This window comes from Bacillus rossius, chromosome 3 (assembly GCF_032445375.1).
Source record: "Bacillus rossius redtenbacheri isolate Brsri chromosome 3, Brsri_v3, whole genome shotgun sequence".
Classification (NCBI taxonomy): Eukaryota; Metazoa; Arthropoda; class Insecta; order Phasmatodea; family Bacillidae; genus Bacillus; species Bacillus rossius.
This window is the reverse complement of record NC_086332.1, coordinates 100,274,741-100,299,236: the sequence shown is the minus strand read 5'-3', so window position 1 is coordinate 100,299,236 and position 24,496 is coordinate 100,274,741. Positions and strand designations below refer to the sequence as shown.

At 37.2% G+C, this 24,496-nt stretch overlaps 1 protein-coding gene across 1 annotated transcript in view; it reads right to left on the bottom strand.

Moving 5' to 3' along the window:
- LOC134531350 (uncharacterized) overlaps positions 1-23,562 on the bottom strand; it is a 29,041-nt gene extending 5,479 nt beyond the window's left edge. Inside the window, exon 1 of the mRNA XM_063367049.1 lies at positions 23,514-23,562. Coding sequence (XP_063223119.1) covers positions 23,514-23,547 — 34 coding nt within the window. The 5' untranslated portion in view covers positions 23,548-23,562. The remainder of the gene's footprint in view (positions 1-23,513) is intronic.
- Positions 23,563-24,496: the final 934 nt, after the last annotated feature.

Below are 24,496 nucleotides of genomic sequence, written 5' to 3'. Positions count from 1 at the left end.
GTGTTTGTAAATCTTATCATTTTTATCCAAAACATTTGTTTGAAACAAATTTTGATAAGACGGACCATTGCTGCAAGCCTTTAAAATATGGTTTGAAAATAATAAATAAAAAAAAATCAGTACCTTGTACACTATTAAATCTATTTCTTTTTATTATAAAACTTAAACATTTATTTACAATTTTCGTCTAAAAATATATTTTACATGACCACCCATTACTGCAAGGGGTGGAAAATAAAAGAAGTTAAAGATAAAAAATTAATAACTCCCTTATTAGGCACACTAACAAATCCATTTAAATTGTTTGTAAATCTTATAATTTTTATCTCAAACTTATTTCTGTAAAAAAACTTTGATAAAACCAACCATTCTTGCAAGGGTTGAAAAAATTTGGGGTTGGAGTAAGAAAATAAATAAAACTTCTCTACCATGTACACTACCGAATCCATTCTTATTTTTGGTTAACTTTGTAAATATTGACTAAAACTTTTGTTAAAATAAATTTTTATCTAATAACCATTAATGCAAGGTATGGAAATAACAAGGTTTGAAGGCTAACCTGAAGGCTTGCTCGATCGGATTTCCGGAGGGCGATTTGGTGTGGCTGTACAACCCGCAACGAAGGAAGGGAAGGTGCCATAATCTTCAAGCAGCGTGGGAATGCCCTATGAAGTCTTGAAGCTCCAAAATTATGTGGTCTACCTCATTCAGAGTGGAAAGAGGGGACGGATGAAAGTAGTACATTTGGACCGATTGAGGGAATATGCCAGGATAAATGTGTTACCTTCTCGGGACGTACAGGTTTAAGGAGGGGGGTGGAGTTGGCTTCGACAGTGGCTCGCTCTTCTGTCCGCCTCTGTCCGATTCCTTCGCACACTCACCCACACTGCGCCGCAGTACAGTCCAAAATATCGCTCGTTGCACCCGACTGGCTCGCCAGGCCTTCACTCGCAGGTATCGCCATTATCACTCCCCGAGGGGGAGACTCCCGCTGCTCCGCTCTTCTCTCTTCGCTCGGAACTCGCTTAGTCCGGCGTCGCTGCTATTATACTCTTGGCAGACTTTCTGGAACTGACTGGGGTGGTTGGAAGTTTCACGTCACCTTGGGCCGACCCGACGCCCGAAAAGTCCAGAAAGGCGTGTTTAATCCGCGTGGTGGCCTCGGGAAACCCGCAGAATATTCAGGCCGCTAAAAGGGTCAATGGCTTGAGGCGGGACAGTGCGAGGGGATCTTGTTATCCGGCCAGGCACGCTTATCATGCCTTACGTCAGTGGACGACGGCGCGTGACGTCAGTGGCCGTGCGGGGCCGCCAGCCAGCTCCGAACCTGGAGTGCGTCGCGGTGCTGTCTGCGTTCATAACAATATTAACATTCTACAATCCTCACTATACTTCATACCTACCGACATAAGAACTGTAGTCGGATAAATAAAGAAAATCGTAAATGCTCATTCTTCAACAAATTATTTTAAATAATCAGCAATACTGTGGTTTTTATTCAGTTTCACTTCACAGTTATCCCAAATTATAAGATTTTTAACTTAACTTTATACTTTCTTCCATACTATGTTGCGGGTATTCGTGAATTTTCATTTGGGTGGAATACTTTTAATGTACTTGGTCGCTTTACTCGGCAAAATGCCATGCAATAAAAACTGATGATCTTAAGTCCATTCCAACAAATTTAAAATTTTGGCCTTCAGATTTATGTACTGTCGTGGAAAATGCAGATCTTTCTGGAAATTGGTGTCGCTGCATGGTACAGCCCAGTTGACCTTTGTATGAGTCAAAAGTGATTGTAGGTATATGTACTTCTTTGCCGGATTGTTCACTAGTAACGAATTTTGCCTTTAATATGTTATTGCACAGACTTGTCACAATGAATCTTACACCTTTACATAGACCTTCTGATGTATCTCAATTATGCACAGCATATTAATGTTTTATTTTTTTTATTTCAATTCGTGTGGTGGTAAGTCTTAAATGTTGACACTATTAAGTCAATCTGTTGTAAATTTGAGTGCTCCTTCAGGTTAGTCTATCATCAAGTCATTACTATAATAGATTTCGTACTCTCCAGGAAGTTTGGCAAATATTGCACCGTGAATTCTGTCAACATCATTATTGAGGGGCAGACTATCGCTCTGTCTTTCAGACCCTAATAATTTTCACTGGGAAAGCAGTTTCCAAACACTTTATCAATTAGATTGTTGTTTGAAATGATATTTTGTGGCATTTCGATTTCTTACATTGTATTTAATGGCAGTTCACCGTTGCTTAACTGTAGCAAATTGCCATTTCTCTATATAAATGTGGATGTTTTCTTCAAGTGCAAATGTCTTAAAAGGGGACTATAAGGAACATCGCTTAATACAAAGCTCTAATAACTCGTTTTTATTTCCTCGCGTCTGTACAGTCAGACATTAGCGAATATCTCCTCCAATAAATATAACTTTTCCACCGAAAAGGAGATCAGCATTTCTAATGGCTCGAAAAAGTCGATCAAAGTTCTGTAATCAATATTTTGGAAGTATCGGAGCTTCATCCATGAAAAAAATATTTATTTCTGCTAATTTTCTGGCTTTCGAAAAGTCAGGTTTTATACTTGAAACTGGTATTAGTGGTACTTTCAGTCCGAAGGTTTTATGAGAAGTAAGACCATTAGGTAGTAATATAGAAGCAATACCGGTCAAAGCCATACATTTCACTTTACACTGTTTTCCAGTGAGCATGTAGTAGGTATAGAGTTTTATAGATAAAGATCTTTTCAGTATCCCCTTAACCATTAATAGAAATGCATTTTGTTTCACCATTTGTATCTTCTACAGCTTGAATAATGGCATTAACGATTTCCATATGTTTACCTCTTAGTAGGCTAGTTGATATGTTTGCTCTCCTAAGACTGCAGAGTAATTTGATTAACTTCAATATCATATTCCTCAATGCCCTCAAAGCCAAAAGTCTCTATCCAGTATTGGAAACATCTGTCTTATGTTTCTTCAGTGTTTAATTAATAGGCAATAATTCTGTAAGCGCGATTAATTGCATTTTCTAGACTGTCCATTTGTGCCTTTGTGCATAAAATCTTGAGCTAAATTTTATTTAGATGTTTCCCATAGTTGCTTTGGGTTTTCGGTTTTCAGGAGATCTGTAAATTAATACTTGTATTATAAGGGTATGCATTGCTACAGACATTTTAGATATTGCAGATTCTTCGTAACTCTTCTATCCATTGTTGATCGTCGTAGGCTAAACCACGCGCTAAGCAGGCTTGCTTACATGTCTGATACTGAGTGTCATTAACAGTTCGAAGGTCATCGAAAGTTGTTGCATCATTTACAAGATATAAGAACAATCGCACGTGGCATAGCTCCAGTTGGGCGATGTAATTCACATTGTGAATCCTACCAATGACTTGCAATTGATGTAGTCTTTGCTCCCATTTACTCGATCTTCCGACCCATCTGAAATGTTCAGGCATCTGCCAATAATTTTAATAATATTCTATATTATCAAATTGATCAATCAACTGTCGTGTTCTCTCTATTGTTTAATATGTTTATCATGTATAAAATATGCCTCAAAGTTGATCTTCTTTGGCCAATATCAGCCAAATCTTTCTGAACTTGATCCATGTTTGAGATCCCATATTGACCTGGTGAGTGGATATCCAATCTTTGAACACTATGACTTTATTTATTTCAAAAGCAAATAACCGCCAACATGCTTCTGGCGGCGTGACACATCCTTCAATGTATGTGTTAGCCTCATTATAAATACACGTTCTTTGTTATTCTAAAACTTTTATGGATGCACAGTCGTGTACGTAGGTGTATTTGGTTCATACGGTGGCACCTGAGTGTGTAGGGGGATCCTGGGATCCGGCGGCCATCTTTGATTACAACACTTCCGGCCGCCATCTCAGATTCGCAAATCTCTAAATCGAGTGCCCGACTCACTCATGATGAAATATTCGTCACAGTCGCCATATCGATTTTTTTCTGTTCCGTTGACGGCCGCCATCTTGGATACCGTCGACTTTGTTTCTGTTGTTTGTTCCTAGAGAGAACCAGCATCACTCTTTATTTTTTTTCTGTTCCACTGGAGGCCGCCATTTTGGAAACCATAAACTTTGTTTCTGCTGTTTGTTCTTAGAGAAAGCCAGCGTCGCTCTGTCTCATCACATAAGGCCGATGTTCCATTACCTACGATAGCTATTATCGTCTTTATCGACATATTAAATTTAATTTTTTATGCAAAATACATTGGAAGCGCTGTGATTCGATTCATCGCAGCTCTGATCTATAGGTTGGAAAACATACGCCTTTAACCGCACGGCTATCGAGACATTTACCAGACTGAGGATTAAATAAGGTATATATAAAAATAACATGCATATTCGGACTTGTAATTTTTTTTGATTTGAAGTAATAATATTATCACATGATCGAGACAGAACCAGCATTTTGTATTAAGACGTAACTGTTGCAATTCGCGTTACGGTCACCATCTTGAAAATCCGTAAATTCACTGCTAGAAATTCCGGAAAAATTCCAAAAAATTTATTAAACATTGCCTAATACAAATGTTTAGTAATTTAAATTATTTCGGTCCTTGGTTCGATTTCCCGTAAAAGTAAACCAGTAATTTATTAATATATTTAAAAAAATTCTTAATAAAAAATAATAATAACGTTTTACACCACACCCGACATTTTTAATTATGTCACCACTGTATAAATTATCGATACGGATGCCATATTGAAAATCTTTAATTATTAGGTATCCGTTTTTATTGAAAAATAGTTCAAAATTAACAAAAAATTAACTTATTTGAATACTTATTGATCATATCGTTTCCCGTCCTTTATTCGAAACCGGTAAGAGCAAAAAGATACAAAAAACCAACAGATCCTTCCTCCATGGAAGCTACCTAGACAGACCTCACACCACCAATACCAAGGTATATATATATCATCAACTGGTATTAAGTCATGTCCGCCACCTTGTCTACGTCCGCTGAAGGCCGCCATCTTGTTTTCGTCTGCTAGAGTGCTGGCGAAATGTTAATATAATTTTCTGTTCACCATACCTTTGACCTCGACTGTTGGCATTGAACATTGACCATGACCTTGAAATTTGACCTGGAAATTGAACTTTCACCTTGACCTTGAAATTTGACCATGATCTTGAATTTGACTTTGACCCTGAACTTTAACCTTGAACTTGAACATTGCCATTGGCCTTGAACTTTGACCTTGATCTTTGAACTATAACCTTGAAATATGACCTTTACCTTAAACTTTGACCATGAAATTAGACCTTCAACTTTGACCTTGACCTTTGAGTTTGACCTTCAAATTTGATATTGAACTTGAATTTTACCTTGACTTTGAACTTTAAAATTGAACTTGAAAATTGACTTTGACCTTGACGACCATCATGGATCCGACATTTTATGTTCAGTACATGCTACCAGGAGCTACAACCTCCTAGATGACATTGTCACCATCATGTTTTCGTCTGCTGGAGGACACCATCATGTTTGTGTACTCGTCAAACCATCATAACCATCTTTACCATCATGCTAGTTTTATTCTAACCTGCTAGAGTGCAGTAATCATTTATTATTACAGAGGTGCCCAACCTTGAAATTTGGGCACCATATAGGAATCGTGTAATTATTTAGATAGAAATTCGGGGAAAAAATCCTAAATTCATTAAATAAATATGCAATAAAGAAACTTATTGATTCGACGAATCCTATTCTTGGTTCGATCCCTAGGCAATGTAGAACATCTTAATTTTATGTAAAAAATATATCATTTTCAATAAATAATGAAAAATACGTAAAAGAAACATAGTTTCCAAACCAACCCTCATCCTATAAGCCATTATGGCCACCATCTTGGATATTTGTATTTATTGACCTAAAAATTCGGGAAAGATTCCAAAATTCACCGAAAAAATAACTAATTAATTTACATATTGAATCGAAGGATTCCTGTCATCTGTTTGCTTCTTGGCCAGTGACCAGTGTAACTAAATAATAAATAAATTATATATTTTGGTTTCCATTACCATTCGTGGAGTTTATCAATCATTCACTCTACTAAAAACAACTCAAGACAATATACGACAATGTTCGACGAATTAAATACGTTGTCGATAAGCCTAACAAGCAAGTCTAGTTTTTGATACTTAGAATAAATAACCTTTAAAATGTTCATGTACAAAAACATCCATACATATACACCAAGTGTCTTCGAACTGCGAAACCGGGTCATGAACAATGTCAGACATATAGACCATGAACACGCAGTACACGCAATGACTACGCATCGTTCACGCTGGTCAAGCATTTAATGAAAACGAAGCACGTTTGGACGGAAATTCTACAAAACGAAAGGTCATTTAACGAAAAGGAGGTGCATTCTCTCATTCACTCAACTCGGTAGGTAGCGTTCGTCTATAATAAGTTAGGATATAATGATTCCAACAGTCTATGAATCCAAAAGTTTTTACTTCCAAAAGTCATTGGCTCCAATAGATATTGTCTCCATCAGTCATTGACTTCAACAGTTTTTTGAATCCCAAAGTCATTGGCTCCAACAGTCATTGACTCCAACTGTCCTTTGCTTCTACAGCTCCAATAATATTTTGGTTAGAATGCTACGAGTCTAAGAGGCTATGAGGTTACAAGGCTATGAGTCTACAAGGATCTAGCAGGTTACGGGTTATACATGGCTGCGAGACTGCATCACTAAAAGGCTGCGTGGCTACGAAACTACATGGCTATGAATCTACGTGGATACAAGTCTTCTCGGCTCCAAATGACTGCGAGGCTACATGACTACAAGGCCACTTGGCTACAAAGCTTCAATTCTACTAGTCTACAAGACTCCTCCAACTGCCTACTAGTCTACAAAGCTCCAACTTCTCCAGTAACATTATGATAAAAGATTAAAAAGCTACTTGGTCACGTAGCTACAAGTCTACGAGGCTACTTGGTTACGTAGCTACAAGTCTACGAGGTTCCAAAGCATCATGAATACGCGACTATGAGCCACGAGGTTAAAAGACTACGTGACTACGAGTCTACAAGTTTACGAGACTGCGAGGCTACAGAATTACGAAACTTCTATAACACAAGGTTACAAGACTGCGATGCTACATGGCTACAAGGCCACTTGGCTACAAAGCTTCAATTATACTAGTCTACAAGACTCCTCCAACTGCCTACGAGTCTAAAAAGCTCCAACTGCTCCAGTAACATTATGTTAAAAGATTACAAGGCTACTTTGTCACGTAGCTACAAGTCTACGAGGCTACTTGGTTACTTAGCTACAAGTCTACGATGCTCCAAGGAATCATGACTACGCAACTACGAGCCATGAGGTTACGAGACAACGTGACTACGAGACTACAAGTTTACGAGACTTTGAGGATACAGGACTACAAGTCTACATGAGTACTTGGTAACATAGCTACAAGTCTACGAGGCTATTTAGTTACGTAGCTACCAGTCTACGATGCTCCAAGGCATCATGACTACGCGTCTACGAGCCATGAGGTTACGAGACTACGTGACTACGAATCTACAAGTTTACTATACCTACTGCGAGGCTACAAAGCTACGAAGCTTCTAGAACACAAGGTTTCGAGATTGCGAGGATACAGGACTACAAGTCTACATGAGTACTTCACTACGAAGCTGCAAGTCTACAAATCTCCAATTGCTGCATCTATCTTCGGCTGAAATTTCTGTTTGGCTCTAACTGCTTCAACATCATTATGTTATAACATTGCAAGGCTACTTGGTTACGTAGCTACAAATCTACAAGGCTACTTGGTTACGTAGCTACAAGTCTACATGGCTCCAAGGCATCATGACTACACGACTGCGAGCCATGAGATTACGAGACTACGTGACTACCAGTCTACAAGTTTACGAGACTGCGAGGCTACAGAGCTACGAAGCTTCCAGGACACGAGGCTACGTGGCTTCGAGACTACTTGGCTCTAACTGACTAGAATTGCACCATTCAGTGGTGAGAGTTAATTTATCTCATGCAAAATAACTTGTTTAAAGTAGTGTCGATTCTTGGCAACAGATGACACCACATTCTGCTTACAGTTAAATATTATTTAGTTATTTTATGTGGGATGCAGGATGCTCACTAACGATCGCAAAAGAAGGATGGCTTCGCTAAGCACCGAGGAGAAAGAAGTTGGTCTTGCTTATTAGTGATTCCCAGATGTCTCAGAGCTTATTATTATATATGACTGAGTAATGGTATTTTCGTTTGAATTCCACCTGATAAAAATATTACAAGTGATGATTTAGTAGCAGAGATTCAATATAATTAAATTTAACTCTGAATAAAAAACATGACTCATTAAGTAAAAAATCCTTCATGCTTAAATCTGTTTCTCAAAAGCAAACCCGGAGCACACAGAGAAAACCATCATAATATTGACAAGAATAATCGGGAGCACACGTAGAAAAATGACACAGGCATTTCTTCGATATCAAAAAATCACATAAAACATTTCCAAATAACAATAAAAAATAATATATTAATATATTAAAGCTACATAACCAAGTAACCTTGTAATCTGATAACATAATACTGTTGGAGCAGTTGGAACAAAAGAGATAATTCCGTTGAAAACAGATGCGCCAATATGAGCCTTGTAGACTTGTAGCTACGTAACCAAGTAGCCTAGTAATTCTATAACATAATGATGTTACAGCTGTTGGAGCCAAAGAGAAAATTCAACCAAAAAAAGATGCAGCAATTGGAGCTTTGTAGACTTGCAGCTTCGTAGTCAAGTACTCATGTAGACTTGTAGACCTGTATCCTCGCAGTCGGGAAACCTTGTGTTCTAGAAGCTTCGTAGCTGTGTAGCCTCGCAGTCTCGTAAACTTGTAGATTCGTAGTCACGTAGTCTCGTAACGTCATGGCTCTTAGTCGCGTAGTCATGATGCCATGGAGCTATGTAGACTTTTGCTACCTAACCAAATATCCTCGTAGACTTGTAGCTGCGTAACCAAGTACTCATTAACACTTGTAGTCCTGTATCCTCGGAGTCTTGTAACCTTGTGTTCTAGAAGCTTCGTAGCTTAGTAGCCTCGCAGTTTCGTACACTTGTAGACTCGTAGTCACGTAGTCTCGTAACCTCGTGGCTCGTAGTCGCGTAGTCATGATTCCTTGGAGTCTCGTAGCCTTGTAGCTACGTAACCAAGTTGCCTCGTAGACTTGTAACTACGAAACCATGTACCTGAGTCCACTTGTAGTCCTGTATCCCCGCAGTCTCGTAGGCTTGTGTTCTGGAAGTTTCGTAGCTCTGTAGCCTCGCAGTCTCGTAAACTTGTAGTCTCGTAGTCACGTAGTCACGTAACCTCATGGCTCGTAGTCGCGTATTCATGATGCTTTGGAACCTCGTAGACTTGTAGCTACGTAACCAAGTAGCCTCGTAGACTTGTAGCTACGTGACCAAGTAGCCTTGTAATCTTTTAACATAATGTTACTGGAGAAGTTGGAGCTTTGTAGACTAGTAGGCAGTTGGAGGAGTCTTGTAGACTAGTAGAATTGAAGCTTTGTAGCCAAGTGGCCTTGTAGTCATGTAGCCTCGCAGTCATTTGGAACCGAGAAGACTTGTATCCACGTAGATTCATAGCCATGTAGTTTCGTAGCCACGCAGCCTTTTAGTCATGCAGTCTCGCAGCCATGTATAACTCGTAACCTGCTATATCCTTGTAGACTCATAGCCTTGTAACCTCATAGCCTCTTAGACTCGTAGAATTCTAGCCAAATATCATTGGAGCTGTTGAAGCAAAGGACAGTTGGAGCCAATGACTGTTGGAGCCAATGACTTTTGGAAGTAAAAACTGTTGGATTCATAGACTGTTGGAGACATTATATCCAAACTTATCATTGACGATCGCTACCTACCGAGTTGAGTGAATGAGAGAATGCACCTCCTTTTCGTTAAATGACCTTTCGTTTTGTAGTATTTCCGTCCAAACGTGCTTCGTTTTCATTAAATGCTTGACCAGCGTGAACGATGCGTAGTCATTGCGTGTACTGCGTGTTCATGGTCTATATGTCTGACATTGTTCATGACCCGGTCTCTCAGTCCGAAGACACTTGGTGTATATGTATGGATGTTTTTGTACATGAACATGTTAAAGGTTATTTATTCTAAGTATCAAAAACTAGACTTGTTGTTAGCCTTATCGACAGCGTATTTAATTCGTCTAACATTGCTGTATATTGTCTTGAGTTGTTTTTCGTAGAGTGAATGATTGATAAACTCCGTGATAGGTAATGGAAACCAAAATAAATAATTTATTTAATATTTAGTTACACTTGTCACTGGTCAAGAAGCAAACAGATGACAGGAATCCTTCGATTCAATATGTAAATTAATGAGTTATTTTTTCGGTGAATTTTGGAATCTTTCCCGAATTTCTAGGTCAATAAATACAAATATCCAAGATGGTGGCCATAATGGATTATAGGATGATGGTTGATTTGGAAACTATGTTTCTTTTACGTATTTTTCATTATTTATTGAAAATGATACATTTTTTACATAAAATTAAGATGTTCTACATTGCCCAGGGATCGAACCAAGATTAGGATTCGTCAAATCAATAAGTTTATTTATTGCACATTTATTTAATGAATTTAGGATTTTTTTCCCGAATTTCTATCTAAATAATTACACGATTCCTATTTGGCGCCCAAATTTCAAGATGGTGTGCACCTCAGTGATAATAAATGATTTCTGCACTCTAGCAGGTTAGAATAAAACTAGCATGATGGTAATGATGATTATGATGGTAAGACGAGTACACACACAAGATGGTGTCCTCCAGCAGACGAAAACATGATGGTGACAATGTCATCTAGGAGGTGGTAGCTCCTGGTAGCATGTACTGAACATAAAATGTCGGATCCATGATGGTCGTCAAGGTCAAAGTCAAATTTCAAGTTCAAGTTTTAAGTTCAAAGTCAAGGTAAAATTCAAGGTCAAGATCATATTTCAAGATCAAGGACATATTTGAAGGTTCAAGTCAAATTTCAAGGTTATGGTCAAAGTTCAATGCCAACAGTCGAGGTCAAAGTTATGGTGAACAGAAAATTATATTAACATGTCGCCAGCACACTCTAGCAGACGAAAACAAGATGGCGGCCTTCAGCGGACGAAGACAAGTTGGCGGACATGACGTCATACCATATTATTTTTGAAAGATTTGTGCAATGGGAGTCCATGACTTGGTGTAATTTTTTGGACATACGCCATTGCTAAGAACTTTTTCTGTTGGAGAAAAACTAAAAATAAAAAATAAATAAATCCCATAAAACACAAAAAAACACAAAATTAAGCAAAATTTGCTGTTGTTAACAAGGATATAAACACCACAAAATATTCCGTAACAGGAATAGGGTCAACAAAACAAAGAAAAAACAAAATGTACTAAGAGCACGTCGCTTGTTTCTGTTTTGGTAAAACTATTGTGTTCGTTTCGCCTTTTCGTTTTGTCGTGTTTTTGTCTCGTTTCAACTGTTTTTGCGGAATTATTTTGGGTTCAATGTCATCATTTGTGGGGGTTTTTTTTTTATCGCTTTATTCTGTTTTGGAAAACTATTGTGTTTGTTTCGTCTTTTCGTTTTGTCGTGTTTTTGTTTCGTTTCAACCGTTGTGCTAAAATTTTTGGGTTCAATATTTCTGTGTCGTCATCATTTGTGGGTTTTTTTCGTTCTCTTAGTACATTTTGTTTTTTCTTTGTTTTGTTGACCATATTCCTGTTACGGATTATTTTGTGGTGTTTATATCCTTGTTGACAACAGCAATTTTTTGCTTAATTTTGTGTTGTTTTTTTTGTGTCTTTTTTGGGATTTATTAATTTATTTTTTATTTTTAGTTTTTCTTCAACAGAAAAAGTTCTTAGCAATGGCGTATGTCCAAAAACTTACATCAAGTGACGTCATACCAGTTGATGATATATATATATATATATATATATATATACCTTGGTATTGGTGGTGTGAGGTCAGTCTAGGTAGCTTCCATGGAGGAAGGATCTGTTGGTTTTTTGTATCTTTTTGCTCTTACCGGTTTCGAATCAAGGATGGGAATCAAAATGATCAATAAGTATTCAAATAAGTTAATTTTTTTGTTAATTTTGAACTATTTTTCATTAAAAACGGATAATAATTAAAGATTTTCAAGATGGCATCCGTATCAATAATTTATACAGTGGTGACATAATTCAAAATGTCGGGTGTGGTGTCAAACGTTTGTATTTCTTTTTATTAAGAATTTTTTTATTATATTAATAAATTACTGGTTTACTCTCACGGTAAATCGAACCAAGGACCGAAATAATTTAAATTACTAAACATTTGAATTAGGCAATGTTCAAGATATTTTTTTGGAATTTTTCCGGAATTTCTAGCATTGAATTTATGGATTTTCAAGATGGTGACCGTAATGCGAATTGCAACAGTTACGTCTTAATACAAAATGCTGGTTCTGTCTCTATCATGTGATAATATTATTACTTCAAATTAAAAAAAAATTACAAGTCCGAATATGCATGTTATTTTTATATATACCTTATTTAATTCTCAGTCTGGTAAATGTCTCGATGGCGGTGCGGTTAAAGGCGTATGTTTTCCAACCTATAGATCAGAGCTGCGATGGGTCGAATCACAGCGCTTCCAATGTATTTTGCATAAAAAATTAAATTTAATATGTCGATAAGGACCATAATAGCTATGGTAGGTAATGGAACATCGGCCTTATGTGATAAGACAGAGCGACACTGGTGCTCTCTAGGAACAAATAGCAGAAACAAAGTCGACGGTATCCAAGATCGCGGCCACCAGTGGAACAGAAAAAAAAATAAAGAGCGATGCTGGCGCTCTCTATTAACAAACAACAGAAACAAAGTCAACGGTATCCAAGATGGCGGCCGTCAGCGGAACAGAAAAAAATCGATATGGCGACTGTGACGAATATTTCATCATGAGTGAGTGGGGCACTCGATTTAGAGATGGCGGATCGAAGATGGCGGCCGGAAGTGACGTAATCCAAGATGGCCGCAGGAAGTGACGTTATCAAATATGGCCGCAGGAAGTGACGTAATCCAAGTGGCCTCCGGTGCCACGATATGAACCAAATACACCTACTCGTGTACTTTATAAATATATTTATAAAAAAATTTCACTGCCAAAATACTCCCTACATACTCAACGTTGATATGGTAGTTGAATTTTTTTTTAATTAATTTGCGTTGTCTGGTTGTACAACGAACATTTATGTCTCTGATAAACACCTTGTTCATGTGAAAATCGGGAACTTTGGGTATCCAACTGTGGGTTGTAGCGTCGTCGGTAGTTTGGTTTTTACATAATCTATTAAAGATGTTACTTCCTGGAAGGATTTAGGAAAGTCGAATCGATACTTTACTATTCCTTTTTTATTATTATTATTCACGTTACGTTAGGATTTAACTCTCCATGTGGGTTGTGAATCATCCATTTGAGTACGAGTTCTCTTAACTCAAAGTCATGATGTCCGGGTAATTTAGATGAAATCAAGTCTTCGTGATCTGGTTGATGAATCTTGTCATTAGATGTCATAATGACAGGTAAATGCGTATGTGACAATCCTATTTTCTGAAATTCTATAGTAGGTACCCACAAAAGCAGAAACTTTCCAAAGATCTGTTTTTTTTTTTTTTTTATCAAAATCTTCTATTATTTGGTCAAATTTCAACTTGGCAAGTTCAGCTACGTTATCAGGACGATTCTGTGTGAATATGCTCCAAGTTTGTCGCATTCTCTAAATTTAATTCCAATACCCGTTTTCTTTTTGGCCAGTTAGAATTCGAGATCATGGTGATAAAGAAACAGGAGAACCAAGACGTCGAACAATAGCCATTGCAACTTTAAAATTCTTCGTGCACTATCTTGTCAAACCAGGAAACGAAGAAGGTAAAATAATCTTTTCACCAACTGTGGCATTTTTTTCTGCCTGTTCATTAATGAAACGGGTAACTCCCGTATATTTTTCTGCGAGAATCTCGTTTTGATTAGATATTTTTTTTTTTTTTTTTATATGGTCACGCTCTACACGAATTACGTGTCCACTAAATATTGTTGAAATAACCTGCGATCGAAACTAAGTGCATTAAATGAAATTTGCCGTACATCGGGTCCTTCTTTTGATGATGCATTCACATTAAATTTAATGATTTCGGGTCGAAATGATAGTCAGTATTGTGCCAGCTCAAGCCGAGTTAAATGACTGCGGTAGCATATGGCGTCTGCAGCTGCAAATCTGTACTATAACCATCCGTGCTAGCCGGGTAAAATAATGGATAAGTAAATGGCTTGACTCGCTTATCAATATTCTTTAAATGGACAATGTTTTAATACGCTGATGAACAGTCATTTCGTTATCTGGAAAGCTTTAATCAGCATTACGTGTAAACACTGCACAAATCTCACTGCAGGCGGGTATATTAAAGCTTTTGCGATCAGCCTGCTCTGGCATTCTAAATAAAATTTTAACGTATGGTGGAGGTATTCCTTGAGCAGAAGTTAGCAGATTAATTTCCTCCTCTACTTCTAGCATCATTAGGTATTCCTATACATAACTATTGTGCGCTCGAATAACGTACTTCAGTAACTCCACCTTAGGTACTTATTTCGGAATTAAGCTGATGATTAACTCTTTACCTTATAGAATCTTCAGGTTCTAAAAAGCATAGTTGGCCGTACAATGTCCGCTCAAAGACACCCTCAACGTTTTGTGTGAGATGTGCTGTCATAGTCATACTTGTCCGCGACAGTAAAAACTATGAATGCCATGGCTATTTATAGTTATGTCATCTTCCACATTGAAGAATGCTAGCGGAAAAGATGCGTTTATGTTTCTTATTTTTCTGTGAAATTCTTCCGAATGTGCGTGACCCTTCAAAAACTGACCTAATAATTAATTTGAAAATGTTTTGGCTTCGTTAAAATTCGTCCGTGCAAACAGCCGTCACCAAAATAATTTCTCTTTATACGATTAGAAACACGTTCATTCAAGAAAATGCAATGCACCACAGTGGAAACAACAAACTTCAAATGGTCATAAGGTGTGATTTGGTACATCTGCACTAACGGCGCATTTATATGTTGATAAATAATTCATTTCTAAAGCTCTACGCCATCTTGTGCCTCGACGTATTCTGTTATTCTAACTAGTGCTCATGTTGTTCATTACTTTCAGTGACAATACTATGTGACGCTCGCCGTCGTCGGTCTTCTAGACTTATTCATGATGTTCAACACTTTCACTGGCCGCACGTAATGACTCACACAATCGATTACGATCTCGTGAACAATTAAATCATAGGATCTTTCTTCACTTATAATGATAGATAATTTTTGTAAGTATCTTACTTTTGTAGCACGCATGGGTCGAGCTAATGGCAGTGTTTCTTGAATATAAACCTGATTATATCGATTTTCATCCAGGTTTTCTTGAAATGTTTCTTGACTGGGAGAAGATCGAGAAACATGGTTGGGATGATTTTCTTCGAGATTTATTTGAGATGAGTCTTTGCTGCGTGAAGTTTAATTAAATTGAAACGTTTTTCTTGAAAGTTTCGTAGTAATTTTGAAGTGCACGCGTTGGCTAACAAATACACATATAACCAAAGATTACAAAGAAACACTTAGCTAAAAATACATGTTGATTTCTTAACACAATAAAATTGTATTGCTATTGGATGCGAGTGCCATCTGTTGTTGATAATCTAATTTAACATCACAACTTGAGTTGAGTATCTAATTCAAAAGTATTCACACCAAACATAATGATGTTCCAAACATAACTTTATATTAATACAACTAGTATCTTTAATGGTCAATCAGTAGAGAGACAAGAAACTGTTAGCCTTCCTACATTCTTTCGACAACATGTCTGGTCTGGTCCAGGGGGGTCAATTTAGAAAAGATTTATATATTTTTTTAAAAAAATCGCATTTTTTCCTATATAAATAAATTTGAAAAACAAAACATAATCAAACTACAAATATTCATCCAAACTTTAGAGCCATTTCCGAGATGCTAATGTATGTGTGTGTATATATATAATACACACACACAAGAATTGCTCGTTTAATAGTATTAGAGATATAGGTACTAGCTTATAACCCGCGGCTTCGCTCGTGGCAACTTCATAATATTGCTGATATTGGACCACTGTTAGAAATTTTTGTGAATAATTCTAATATTTTTAACTAAAACAAACACATTGAATATCAAATATATTGAAGATTTCATTGATAACAAAACTATATAAGGTTGAAATTTGTAAGGTTGTAAAAAGCACCTCGAGAATCGACGCACAGTGTCCCGCCTGAGGCAGGGTCTGCATGGATGGAATGACATGAGGGTAGATGATATGGGATATAAATTGGTACGGGAAACTGGAGTACCCCGAGAAAACCCACAAGCCATGGCATCATCCGTCACATTTCCCACTTGCGAAAATCCGTGTTCGACTCCACCGGGGGTCACCTTTTTTTTTTGTGTGGGGGGGGGGGAGGTTGAATGTTCTAATCACTCGATCATCACCCCTCTTGCTGTAGTAAATAGTAATGTTCATTAATTTTGAATATATTCCAGTACGCCGATTTTATAACTCTCTTTTTAGTGTGTTCGGAGATATATTACCTTGATGAAATCACACTTGTCTCTTTTTTTTTTTGACGTGACAACGTCTAATAAATCGATGAACGCCAGCTGCACGCACGAAAAAGTGTCCCGTAACGCACATTGTCCCACTACGGATGTCCCACTACGGATGTCTCCTGCTATGCTCATTGTACGCATGCGTGGCATCTCTCTTCCACTCGATTGGAACAACAATCGATTTGACTTTTCAATCATATTTTCGTCGTTTGAATTATTAATATTATGTAATTTAACGATCGTCCACCGATTTTCAGCACAATCGGTACGGTTATTTAAAAGCAATTTTGAATATTCAAATATGTTTTTAACGAACAATAGTGTTTTACAGTTACACATAATAATTTAAATTACACCCGGGATCTTTTGCACAGTGTTTTAAAAATTATTGTAACACATTATAAATAAGTTTGGTGTATTTGGGATGCGTATTTGTTATAAAATCGTGTTATAAAAACGGGTGGACTACATACGTTTTTAAAACTTCCACAACACAAAACAAATTTTTTATAAATATACATCTTATATATAACATCTGAAAGTGTTGCTTTCAATGTGGCCTCTTGGCTGTGCGGTTAGCATAACTGACTACATATCCAAAGATTAACTGATCGAATCCCGGCCACGGCGATACTTTTTTTTTTGTACTTGTAAAAATAAAAACGGTGCGCGCGACACTACAAAAGTAATAAATATATTTGAATTAATGAATGCAAATAAAAGTAAATTCATCAATTAAATTGTACATTTCATTTCACTCCTTTGTATCCATACAAAATAGTGATAATTCAATAAAAATGATTCAATTTTATTCATAAAAGTATGCAGAGGTAGATTTTATCATACAAAAATTAGAAAAATTAAAAAAAAAATTCTTTCTCAAAGAATATAATATTTTTAATGCCTAAATGGTTTGGTTGCAAAAACCTATTACGGCTCAGTCTCAGGCCGAATATGATATTTCATTTTCTTCTGGATCAATCATTTCATCAATGTTTTGTTATGACGTTGTCACGTTAAACTATCGTCCGTAAACCGACTTTACAGACAACCAATTTTTTTTTTCTGAGAAGGGCTATTTTACAATTTTGAAACACGCTCATTTGCATTTAACTTTAATTTAAATATTGTCATATCTGACATTTCCTCTTCAATTTAATTTGATTATATGCACAACATGATTAAAATTAAACTTCCCCCTTTTTCATTTCATTACTGACACCTACATTATTAGGAGATTTTTGAAACATTCGCATCTTAATTTGAAATAATACTGGTGTCAATCATCTTATGTACTTGTGGTAAATTAACTGTTATGCTTAGCACTAATAAATCAAATTTCCCAAAAAAAATTCACGCTCCCACTTGATTAGATTCGTTTATATAATTTTATTTTACAAACCAAAGCTGACTACATTTTCTCCCTATTTTTAATGTTATTAACTCTCAGTTATACATTATTAGCCCTTGGTTTACTACCTCCTGCTTGACTTGCTTCGGATAGTAGATGTTTATTACTAAACCAACTTATTTGCAACACGAGAACACACGAATTCGCTCGTTCCTGCGGTGAGACGTTTACACGTCACTGTCGAGTAATGGAAAACGCTTGTCCATATATTTGTATTTTTTTATTTATTTACGGTATTTTTAAATTGTATATTACTTTACAACATAAACCACTATCCAATTATAACCAGCCGAAATGAAAGCAATTGAGAGCCAAAGGTCAACTTCCAATAAATCCTGTAGTCTCGTAATAATTGTTTGCTAAGTTTTCACGGTTTTCAATTCTAGATGATATTTGCCGTAAAAACCAATGCTATTATTATAACTTAGAGAAAAACCAAAAAGCTATCTATTGAAATGCAACTTTTGGTTTTAAAAATATAATAAAATTAGATTTAAAAACCTTTAAAAAAAACACGTTTTAATTATTGAATTAATTAAAAAGTAAAAAAATCTTCAAATTTAAGTAATTTGTTCAACAGCGACAGACTGAACTATGAATCTGTATAAAGTTAAGTTTTAATAAGCTTTAAATAAGAATCAAGTAATAATTAAAACAATTAAAATAAAAAGAGCGTGAGATGCTTGATATCAGTTGTCTTTAATTTAATATCACTAATGTATATTCGTTAGGATAGTCAATATAAAAATAAAATAAGAGAGCGATGCATGCTTGATATCAGTTATTTAAATTTTCTACCACTAATGACTATTCTTAAGAAGAGTCATTATGAAATGAAGGAAGAGAGCACCCCACGCTTTTATTTAATTAAAATTAATCGTTTTCTTTATTACTTGATTCTTATTTTAAGCTTATTAAAAAAAATTATATAGAGTCGTAGTTCATTCTATTGCTGTTGAACCAATTACTTAAAATTTAATATATATATATATACTTTTTATTTCATGGAGCAATCCAAGTGAGTTCTTAAGTTTTTTTAATAAAATTTTATTTTTTACTTTTTAGTTTATATTGAATTATTTTTCAATTTTTTATAAATTACTCGAAATGCACCACAAAGTCAATTTTCGATGTTCCGAAAATTTTGGGGGGTAATTGACCCCCACCCCGCGAAGGGGTCCGATGGTGCCCGAAGGCCTTGGAAGCGACGTACTTCAATTTTCTCGACTTTTAAAATATCAGGGAGCAAATGACCTCCCACCTGAACGGGGTTAGGTCCTCGAATGTCTCGAAAACACTGCAAATCTAAAGAGAATGGTGAGGGAGGTGGAGGGTTTATTGACTTCGAGCAAATTTCCTACCATGCCCCGGCCTCACGTATGTACAAAAAGCGTAGTTATTGTCCATAGCTCGAAATAGTTTCTTTTTTGCCCCCTCTGACCCCTCCCACTCCGTTCTACAGCTCAACAAATGAAATTATTGTATGTCATCGGTTCTACAACAAAAGGATGAGACATTCGTTGGGCGTCGGTACACGATTCTCTTCGATGCTCGCAATACACCACATAGCACATGTTAGACATGTGTGACACAATCACATGGTATAATAGAAACGGTCAACAAAACACAGTCGTTGAAAACCATTTTGTGTAGTTCGGCGAACGAAAGCACGCGTTAGACTTGAAGAGCGGTCCAGTAAACACTTTTATTTTTTGAGAAAATTAACATTTCGTTGAAACTTTCAGTCATCACAACCTCTTCTCGACACACCGGGAAGGGGGGGGGGGGAGGTGGTCCCATCGACGTCCGACTTCATAATAATCCACATAATTAATTTTCAGAGTTCAGAAAATTTCGAAGATAAAAAAAACCATCCACCCACACCCCCCCCCCCCCTTCCCCCCAATCAAAACCCATCCGTGGGTGACCGAATTCCTCGAGAACACGACAAAATCCACGTACTTTAATTTTCCTGGCTTTCGAAAAATTGGGGGCAAATGACCTCCCCTCGGGGAATCGAACCCCGGGAATATTTTTACACCGTGCCCTGGCCTCTTGGATCGGAAACACTCCAAATCGAAAGAGAATCAATTTGGGAAATGTTTGGAATTTTGAGTGTTGTCCACTTGATGGGAGGAGGGGATGAGGGCAGTTGACCACCGGCGAATTTTCCATGCCCTGGCCTCATAAAAACACAAAAAGCATGGTTATTGCACATAGATAGAAAGTAGTGGTTTTTCCCCATAGCTCGAAAGTAGCGGGTTTATGCCCCTATGACCCTCCCACCCTCTCTCTTCAGGTTAAAGTGATAGAAGTATGTATTGTCATCCGGATTACATAGACTCGCAAAGTTTCAAATCGATAAGACAAGTAGAAGTAGGTGAAATCAACTTTCAAGAATTGATTACATAGTTAGTTACAAGTGAAGCTAATAAAAAAGGTGTTAAAAAGATATCGCCTCGTTCGTAACTCTTCATAGAACCTTTAAAATATCTTTGACGCTATGTTTGTTTTAACACAAACTAATCTTTCATTTCTTTCAAGCTGTTCTCGTGTTTTAGATATATATTTATAACATGTACAAGTTTTTAAGTCAAAAAATAAACTTTTGAACACAAAAAGATTCATAAAAATAGGTACATTAGTTTTTGCGTGAAACTCGAACAAACAAGCAGACGGATACAGTTTTATAATAGTATAGACAAACAAAAATTGCTCGTTTAATAGTATTAGATACATCGCCATGTATATGTAACTGTTACAGGGTGTTGGTCATTTTCATCTAGTCCTTCAAGCCAAATCAAGTATTTAGTGATCAATCAAAGAAGTCATTATAGTGTAAAAACATATTTAACCTAAATTTTCATGGAAAAATAACCCGAATATTCTAATTATGTGTATCTAATGATTACTAACAATGTGATTTCCGGACAGGTTGGAATGCTTATTACACTGAAGTGTAGGTTTCACTTGAATGTGTCTTATCACTGCATGGCGTAACTCGTGACGAGTTCGAAAGGATAGCACTCGGAAAGCACATAAGCTGAAAGATGGCTAAATGAGGCAACAGCTAGTGAACATATGACGCGTGACTGGTCCAGTACAGGATTGTAAAGAGTAGCATGGTGTCAAGTAATGGCTGCTGTTCCCTGCTTATTGCCCAACCTAATGGCCCAGAGATTACAGATTATGCCTCCTGTTCCCTGCTTATCGGTCATCCTAATGGCACAGTGGTTACAGATTCTGCCTGCTGTTCCCTGCTTATCGCTCATCCTAATGGCCCAATGGTTACAGATTCTGCCTGCTGTTCCCTGCTTATCGTTCATCCTAATGGCCCAGTGGTTACAGATTCTGTCTGTTGTTCCCTGCTTATCGCTCATCCTAATAGCACAGTGGTTACAGATTCTGCCAGCTGTTCCCTGCTTATTACTCATCCTAATGGCACAGAGGTCAGAGTTTCTGGCTGCTGGTCCCTGCGTATTATCAGTGCCAATGAAAGCATTGCAGTAGTATATGTAGCCTATTAACATAATATGTTGTATAATAACTCATCGATAGTGTTTTATTTGCAGAACTACAATATCAGTCTATTAGAATGCTCCCTCACATGTAACATATACATAATATAAAATTGAATATAAAACTAATTGATTATAATCAATCCTATCTTTGATATTTACTAAACAAAATTTTCTTAAGCGTGTGGATATTTCAACAGTGAGTAATACCTATCTATTGTTACTCAATCAATATTAATTTATCAATAATTATTGATACCCCGAGCTGTTATTTTAAAGTGAGTAGTAAATTTGTTAATTCATATTTATTTTTAAAAAGTCTTCTTTCTCTCTCTCTCTCTCTCTCTCTCTCTCTCTCTCTCTCTCTCTCTGCCGTTTTACCCCTTACGATATACGTACGTGTCGAGGTTTTAATAGCCAAAGAAGTTTCACTTCTTTCACATGTACTGCGTTACATGCTCTCTTTTATTTACAGGATGAGTAGTCAAATGTACCCGATGAAAGATTTTTTCCGCATAAGTCCTCAAAGGATTTTTTTCTCGAAAAAATATAGCATTTTTTATTATATTTTGAAATATTTTCAAAAGTTTGTTTATTCATGATCGCGTAACAAAAATGTGTAGACATGGTATAAAATAATTTGGGCGATATGGGATATTTTAAAACTTTTGGGAAATAAAGATGTAACTCAAAAAACTGACCATTTTTGAAGTGAAACTTCTTTGAGTGCGATGGGGACGGATGGAGAATAGGATGCGGACGGTGCAGAGAACTTGTCAGACCCTGAAGCCTTGGACGGGCTCCACGTGGTGGCGTGCGGCTCAGGTTGAACCCTGCCATACTGCAGGGATAGGCGGGTCGCGGCGGTAGGAACCCGCCTGCGCCTGACGCCACCCGGCTTGCGGGCATCTAGTAAGGGGGTATTTGGGCAGAGGGCAAACACACCAGGGTTTGAGTTTATTATTGTATAAATAGTGTTTATGAGTATTGATTTAGCCGTGTAACTAAATATTTCTGAAGTAAACTTCTTTGGGCGCGGCGAGAGTAAAATTTAAATTACAATAACAAAGCTGAATTTTAACGCAAAGTTTTTATGAAACATTGTTTGGAATTCTTTTTGGCGCCAAAGAGATATAAAGAGAGCAAGAACTGAGTCGAGGTTTGAATTGCCAAACATGTGTCACTTCTATTACGTGTACTGAGTTACATACGATCTTTTATTATTATTATTTTTAAATCAGAACCGTAAATAATTGGCCTATCGTCTGTTCTCGGCGTGACGTTGAGTTATAGGAAAATCTGTATACGCCTCTATTTATTGGCTATACTCGACGATGACAGCTCTGTCGTCTAGTGGCTCGGCCAATGGAAATACTGTTACTGTATGCAAATCAATACAACAACCGGTGGCGTAAGAAGCAGTTAAAGTGTTTTGATGTGTGTGTATGTATGTGTGTATATATATAAGAAACACGTGTAATACTTTGAAAATTTACCTTTATTCACGGGTGTGCATATCTTCAGTGTAATCTAGTAATGAAAGAACAGGTTTAAAAGGAAACTCTTTGTCGTTTGCAGCGTAAAAAAAAAAGAGCAACATGTAACGTCGCTTCACTAACGTTTGAGGAGTGGGGCGCTCAATGTTCCCCTTCTACTCTCAACTATCCAATTTTTTTTCGCAAAATATAACTGCCTTTGTTCACCAATTATGACTTTGCAATATGCCATATTGAGCCCCATTTTCCTTGAAAAGCACTTGTTAATAAGAACTGAATGGCCGGGTGACACGTAGGTAATTGACTCGTCACAAACTCACGAGTGCTCGCAGCGCGGACTCCGAGGAGGTGCATCCCGCGGGAGTGTGACGTGACGGACGCTCTAGCAGGGGCAGGTCCAGGGACACCGCAGGTCACGTGGGCGACACGAGCACTCCCGGCCGACCACGCACCGCACCGCACCGCCGTGTTCGCGGGCTCGCGAGACACTGCCTCGTTGCCTGCGCGAACTGTCCAGGTGCTGGAGGCACGTCCGACTGCCTGCCTCCCTCCCCGCAGCACTCTCTCTCTCTCTCTCTCTCCCTCTCTCCCGCACCGTCTCAACACTCGACACTGGGTTGGCAAGCCACGCAAAACGTTTAATGACGATATTATCGAATACTTGTTTATGGATGTGAAATCACAATGCAAGCATCGGCCAGCTTTCAACTTCTTGCGTTTCGGCTAGCGTTCCCTCCCGCCTTCTAGATTTCAAGTGAAATGTTCAGAAAACGATAAAAAAAAATGCAGACGACATTTGTATTAAAGACTAAGATTTTCTTTTTATCACGCGAATCCTGTTTGCGCTTATTAAATAAACGATCACACAGTGAAATCAAATTATGCTTTTAAATAAACTCATATTTTTAAAAAATTCACTTTCTTTATTTTAATTTTTTTTGTGGATTTTTTTTAACGATGGCAGGTTTCAGGTTGTAGATTGTGGATGGGGGTCCACCATCTTGGATTCTTACGTCACAGCGGCTATCTTGGCGTCAAATTTCCTCAAAAACTCAAAAATTACTTACAAACCCTCAAAATTCCTAAAACAAATTCCCTATTTTCAGGGAAAAATTCCCGTTTTGAGGGTGATTTCCCCGTTTTATTCTTCCAAATTCCAAAATTTTAAATTCGGAAAACCCGAAAGACTTTTGTCATAGAAAAAACGAAAATTCCTTAAAAGCGACTTAAGACTCCTAAACGCGAACGCCGCCGATGAATTATGGAACTACAAACTGATAGATTCATAGACTGATGGAGACAT